Source organism: Phaenicophaeus curvirostris, chromosome 4, assembly GCF_032191515.1.
Source record: "Phaenicophaeus curvirostris isolate KB17595 chromosome 4, BPBGC_Pcur_1.0, whole genome shotgun sequence".
Taxonomy (NCBI): domain Eukaryota; kingdom Metazoa; phylum Chordata; class Aves; order Cuculiformes; family Cuculidae; genus Phaenicophaeus; species Phaenicophaeus curvirostris.
The window spans coordinates 64,324,616-64,331,798 of NC_091395.1; the positions used below are offsets into that span (position 1 = coordinate 64,324,616).

At 39.2% G+C, this 7,183-nt stretch overlaps 1 protein-coding gene across 1 annotated transcript in view; it reads left to right on the forward strand.

Moving 5' to 3' along the window:
• The window catches only part of SLC2A9 (solute carrier family 2 member 9), a 102,451-nt gene extending 95,641 nt beyond the window's left edge, over positions 1-6,810 (forward strand). Inside the window, exon 12 of the mRNA XM_069856332.1 lies at positions 3,377-6,810. Within this exon, the coding sequence (XP_069712433.1) occupies positions 3,377-3,634 (258 nt within the window). The 3' untranslated portion in view covers positions 3,635-6,810. The remainder of the gene's footprint in view (positions 1-3,376) is intronic.
• Positions 6,811-7,183: the final 373 nt, after the last annotated feature.

Here is a 7,183-nt window from a genome sequence, read left to right on the forward strand (position 1 = left end):
GCAAAACTCTAAGGTTTTAGTTCTGGAGTGGCACCTGCACAAGCTCTATAGGTGTCTTATCTCTAGCAAGCTAGGAGTAAAACAACAAAGAGAGACTATGTGTTTAGAGGTTACAGATGTTGAAGAGTAAATGAGAGATACAGGCTTCCTGAGCATGATACCATACCGTACCCTACCGTACCACACCATACCGTACCAAGAAAGTACAGTAATTTCAAGGAACAAAGACAAGGATCCATTTTCCTGTCAGATCTGTCTACCTTTTCTGTAGTAGCCATCATTCAATAACTCAGTATTTACCCTTTTCTCAGCACAATATTCCACCTTCTGGATCTCTTGATCGGCACATCAGATGTGCTGTGGCAAATCTATTAGTCGTTCAACCTCTCAGATCTTCTCTTCAGCACCAGGAAATTCAGAATACCTCAGAAATGGAGGAAAATAATTTAAAAATCTAGGTTGAGCTGTATGTTTCAATGGAGTAAGGACTTGAGATATAAAATTTTCTTTCCAATTTATCGCATATGTCTGTCCTACATCCTTTATTAGTGTGTGGTGCAGATAGAAAGTTTCATGCTCATTATGAGTAATTAAATTCACATGTGACATTCTTCTGTGCCAAGTGCAGGTTTGGGTGATGTGAGTTGTACTATGAGTTGTGAAAATCTTATGAATATGAGTGTCTTTCCAACTTTAAGGAAATATTATGACTGAAGGCTAACTGGTGAGAAAAGGGCGTTTTGTTATTGCCCAGCAGTGTTCTTGTCCAGGAATCAGGAATCTGTTGTGCTAATTCTGCTGAATGCAAAGAGTGCAAAGTCTTGGTCTCTTCTCACAGTCCCATTTGTAGCATTTATAACACAGTTTAATTTTTAGCCAGCTGGAAGTCCTTGAGGGCTACCTCTAAAGGGATCTGTGGCTATTAATGAGAGAAGGTTTATTACCAATAAATATAAATGCATTCTGTAAAATAATTGTGAACAAAATACACACTCATTAAAGTGTTCAGTTCAGTTAGAAAAGGATTAACTAGATAATAAGCACTAGTTTAGGTCATGGACAACAAAGAAATAAAGAGAAGTAAGAAAGTTGGGACAAAGTTGTGGCCACACCACCAAGAGGTGTAGGTAACCTATGGCATCTGATTACCCAGCTTACTCATACTAGGTGTTAATGGTTTGTTTTCATCATGAGGAAGATTTAGTTCAATGATGATTTTTAAAAGAGAAAAACATGATTCCAGATTGGAGCTCTGCTATTTGGCTGAACAGCAGTTTCAGATGCAGAAGATCCAGATGCAAAATTTGAATTCTTAGCATGACAGGATGATTTATGATAGGCTGTGAAGTTATTTTTTCCTGTCTACTAAATCCATTTGCTTCTGTCTCTGTATAAGCTTGAAAGTCATATCTGTTCCCGTGCCAGTATATTTTCCCTCCTCATCAACTGTGCTCTTTGGCTTCCAATTATCAGGTTGCTCACAAGTTCATGCTCCTAGAATTTAACAAGAAAAATCATTGATCATCTCAAGAGTCCATAGTCAGTATTTCAGAGGATGCACTTCCCAGCTTTTCCTATTACAGGCAGGAGTTCAAGGGCTGATTTAGGTAACGAACAGGCTGCACTGGAACAGGCTGCCCAGGGAGCTGGTTGAGTCACCTTCCCTGGAGGTGTTTAAGGCACGGGTGGACGAGGTGCTAAGGGGCATGGTTTAGTGTTTGATGGGAATGGTTGGACTCGATGATCCGGTGGGTCTCTTCCAACCTGGTGATTCTATGATTCTATGATTCTATGAATTATCCATAGGAAGTATTGTGACTAGCAGGCTGGCAATCAGCCGTGGTATTAAAATGCAGTTGCGGAAAAGGTTTTTTTCTTTTTTCTTTTCTTGTTCCACACATAAATTCATGTTCTTCCATGCTATAGATGATATAAACTGAGCAAGTGAAACGTAAAGATAGTCCTAGGAATTGCGTGTACCCTAAGACCTTAAAGCAGGGTATTTAACCAGCTAGCAGTTTAGGACCGGGATAACTAACGATGGTGGAAGTCTATCAGAAAAATGTGGAAAGTCAGGGTTACATAGTTATCTCGCGCTGTATCAATAGGTTCAGATACATACATTTAATGGCAATTGTAGGTATGTACATATAGGAAGCCGTGTCTGCTTTCTCCATCCTGAGTGCTTTTCCCTGGGGTAACTTCTTTCCTCCTGAGGTAGTTGTGTGAGGGGTCTCGCTCTCCTTGTAGTCACTGTTCATGACCTCACACAAGGCACTACAGAAAGGATGCCTTATTTTTGGTGCTGGAGTTACTATCTCTGGTTTAATTTGTCTTTGTAAAGTTAAAAATACATATCCATTGGAGATTTTGTTTTGAGTGAGGTAAATCAATAGAGAAGGGGGTGAGGTTTCACTGGAGCCATTATACCAAACCTCTTCCTTGTTCAACAGAATGCAGCTGGCAGCATTGTAACTGTCAAATGTTTATCAAAACTGTACTAATGAAACAGAACTGAAAGCTATTTAATGATCTAATAATCATTAGATGAGAAATATTTACGTTGCAGTGAAAAGCAACTCCTACTACTTATTTGGAGCTCTTGCAATCAATTTATAGAATAACTTCTTTGTGTCTATACTTCTTTTTTCTTTTTTGGCGGTGAAGTAAAATCCAAAACATTCAGATATGGCCTGTACTTCATTTTCAGTTAAGTTTTAGCTCTAATCTCTACTATGAAAGAAGTGCATTTTATGGAATTTTTCCTTCTGTAACCTCCCAGAATTTTAGAAATTATACAAATGTCTGCCATTTGGGTTTTTCTCCTGTTTATTTGCAAATCTCAAAGCTTGTAACTAGGGTGATGCGGATGCCCCTGGCTATGGTAGGCTTCCCGTGTGCTGTTTATAGGTGCACAGTATTGCAAAAGCACACCTCAGCTTTTGCACCTAGCAATTGCGAGGCAGTCTGCAGAACAACCCAGACAAGCATCCATCTCATTTCCAGAAATACCATGGCAGCGCAGGGCTCAGTAAGCCGTGCATAGAGCAGGCTGCCAGCTGCTCTCCTCACACCCGCAGTGCCTGTACTCACTCTGGTGTCTCCCAGCGTTGCCCAGATTGCAGATCTGCTCGCCTCTGCCAGGAACCTGCTTTTCCATCGATGGGCTATAGGCAGTGTTGGATGAACTAACGATTCATGCATTTTTATGAACTTCTAAGCACTCTGACTTGCACTGGATGCCAGCACTTACTGTACTTGGCTAAAAAATTGCTCCATACCACTTGTTTTTTTCTTTCAAATTATTCCTGACGTTGCTTTTCTTCTGACTTTGTTTCCTTTTATAATAACCTTCTCCTTTGTTTTCTGTTTGCAGCGTGGTTTACAGACCTACTGCTTCCTAGTGTTCGCTGCCATCTGCTTTGCAGGAGCTACCTACCTGGTTTTTGTCCTGCCTGAAACAAAAAATAAGACATTTAATGAGATCAGCCAGGCATTTGCCAAGAGGAATAAAGTATCTTTAGAAATGCAAGAAATGAATCACTACTCGGGGGAGAGGAAGTCAAGTACAGAACAAGAATCAAACTTCACATCTTCAGTGGACAATGGGGAAACCAAAAAAGAGATTGTGTAAACCCAGGATGTTCTCCTTGGGGGACAGGGGAAAACATGCTTTTCTCATTCATTACATTTCTAGCAATGCACAACTTTTGGTTTTTATGTGACAGCATGAACTGCTTCCCTTCTGAATATGTTGTAAGTGAGTGCAGGTGAATTCCATAGCAGCTAGGATGATGGTTGAGGAAATGAGAGGCAGGACTAGCAGCAGGTGATTAAAGAAATAAGAGCCGGAGTATTTTTAGGCACCTGTGAAATAGGTACTATGGTAAGTGGGGTAGGGAATGTAGACTCGGAGAAGTAAAGTGGTGGTGGGGAGTGGCCCTGTGTGCTCAGGGGTGGGTGTGAATGCAGTCTCTGTGGAAGCAGAGGAGGGAAAGGGAAGAGATCCCAGCAGGGTTTGCTAAGAATTGATGCAAGCAAACCTGAAGTGGTGCTGGCTCACATTTCACCGCATTTCCCAATATGTCATTCAAGTTGCACATGAGAATTAAGGACTTGAAACACTTGTGGCACTCCCTCAACCTGCCATTCCTTTTTCAGCTATTTTGATTTTCAGTTGCTTTGTCTGAAAATCTCCGACCTTCCCACAAATGGGGAGCTCCGGGTCCTAATGGATTTCCTTGTCTCTCTTGCAAATCCTGATAGACTAGTAACAGAGTTGCCTTCAGTTTCCGGGTTTGCTGACACTGCATTTCTGTGGATATATGTGTTTCTAATTTTATTTTTTAAGAATAGCTGTAATCTGAAAAGGAAACTAAACCTCATGGTGAAGTGAGAGAACTCTGATGGTACGTATACATTAAAAAAATGGTGTAGCATTAAAAAAAATCAAGCACCAAATTTCCCAAGAATTAGGGTTTTTCAGTTGTGTTTTTGCTTTTCTTTTCAAGCTACTTTTAAATCAAGTCTTAGTAGCCCCGAGATCCAATAAGTTACATTTCTTAATACTCAGACCTCAAAGGAATTTGGGTGCCTATTTCTTACTTAAACACTAATTTTCATTTGGGCATTAGAATCTGAAGCTTCAGACCTAGTTCACATTAATAAGTCCTAAGCTATTCAATGTTTCATAGAACTGTCCTCACAGTCTGCTTAAATTCATGATAGAAGACTCAGCAGGATGTCAGGCGTTAGGTGATCCATTCCCTTCCATGTGGGATTTTTTTGTAATGAACTTATCTTTCTAGCATGTAATTTTGATAACAGTTTTTCTTGACTCTTCTAGGTACCTGAATGCTGGGGGTGTGTAATAAGCACTTAAAATTAAATAGTTAGATGTTTTATATGAAAAGTCACTAAGTCTTAGAGTTGCTTTCAGTTAGGAATAAAGCATAAGAAGCAATTGAAGCATTTGGGGAGAGTCAGCGCTTCCACAAGTTATATTTACTAATCCAGAAGTTAATAAATTTGGGGCTATTTGGGAAAAAAGGTACATATATGTATGTTCATATATTATTTTCATATATATATTCCAGATACAGAAATATATATGATTATGTCTAGTAATGTATATGCACAATGGAGAATTGTTTTCCAATACTTGGGTTTTTTTCAGATTTCCTCAAGTGATAAACTGTTTATTGTTTTGTTTTACACTGTAAATTAAAATCAGAGCTCCTAATGTACAACTATTACTACTAAATTATGTATATGGTTTTATACTGTGATTTATTTATTTATATGTGGCCTATTTAGAGTATACATTGTAAGCTGACCTAATAGGGCAATTTCACTGGTGGCTAATAGAAGTAAAAATGATCTGAGCCTTATGCCAGAATGTAAGCTATTTTACTGGGATAGAGGTACAGTGGCAAGTAAAAACCTGAAAAAATATATGAGCAAGAGAAATAAGAATGAAAAATCAGATTTATTATATTGGTGCTACTGTTATGAAACAGAGTGAATCAGGATTATACCAACTGATAATCATATTAAGAAGCTGATCAAATACTATGGAGGACTGAAGAATGATGTTTTCTAGTAACCACTTGTAAAATTATATATATAGCAAAAAATGTGTCCTCTTTCAGTGGCATTAGTTGTCTATTCCATGAAGCTTGCTAAGTGAATGACTGTAAAAAAAATTATCTTGAATGCCACCCTTCCAGACAATTTCAGGAAAAAATTCTTCCTATTCTGCCTGCAGAGTGAGACTGGTTAGTTAAGACCCCCCTCATTCAGATTGAGAATTAGCCTTACTTTGCAGGTAGGGCTATTAATATGCTGTGATGTGATCTGATTTGAGTCAAGGTGGCAGAATTGCGATCCATTATTACTATTATTATTATGAGAATTAGCACTTAGTGCTGGTCAGTAACATACATTACAGGCATGTTGATAATGTTGCTATTGGGTAACTTCAATCAAATATCGTGTTGGCCTCATACAGCACTTGTATTGGACTTCTGCAACAAGTTAAAATCATCTTAGAGTTGCTTACAGTTGCATTTTGAGCCCAGCTCTGCACGTGTTGGTAAAGAGATGGATCGATAGAATTTTATATCGCAGCTCAGGGGCTTGTACAGATTTAACAGCAGGGGGTTGTGTCTTTCACTTCTGCAATACCATTTTCCCATGTCTTTCCCTAGCTGAGACAGGCACACTCCCGCTATGCACTCTTTATGTGGCTCCAAAGAGAGCTGCCTCAGACCGAGTGTGCCATGGGACAGTGATTGCACATCTCACCAGTGTTTTGCACCAGCCCATGGTACAGATTAAAAACAATTCCAGTCTCCGGATATGTATGTGTGCTGGTGCTTTGCTCAATGGCCAGGGAAGGTAGCTGCAATCTCCTCTGCCTTGGATCGTGGAAGTTTCCGAGGAAACTTTGAATGTGCCAGTACTGCATTAACTTTCTCATCTCTGACCCTACCAAGAGTTCTGTACTGTTCTTCAAATTGTTCTGTGTTTTTTCCATTGTTATGCTGCTATAGCTTCTCCGGCAAAGAGAGGACAAAATGGAAAATATCGGCAACTTACAATTTGTTTTTTCTTGTTGAATATATGAAGTTGTCTACAGCCCGTGTGTTTGTCAGCAAGTGTAGTGTGGTGGTGCGTTCTCTGTCCCTGTCTGTGACATTGGGGTGAGATAGTGCTGGATGGTGTTTGTACGAGTACTGCAAGTGGGGTTTGTGTGTGTGATCAATTATATCCATGCACAGTGACTGCAAAATAAACCTTTGAAATTAAACTAAGATGATGTAGATTGATTTTGTTCTAGGTAAATCTATACAGCCTTACTAGTTTCATGGTACAGTTCCCCATTTTTGTATGTTCCAGTACAAGGCTGTACAGTCCCACGTCTGGGTGACTCTACAGTTGAGTGTTTGCGAGTTACAGGGAAGAAAATCATCCCTGAAACTCTCTGTTTATTTTTTGTGCGTTGTTTACATTTGCTTCTTAAATCAGGTCCCAGACTTCTTTCTTTCATATGTTTATATTGGGCTTTAGAAATAAAATACATGTGTCACTGAAAGGTAAATTATTAAAACTGGCTAGTAGTAGTAGTAATAACGGTGTATAAGATGTTGAATCTGGTGAGGCTTTTTTGCGGAAAGTTGTC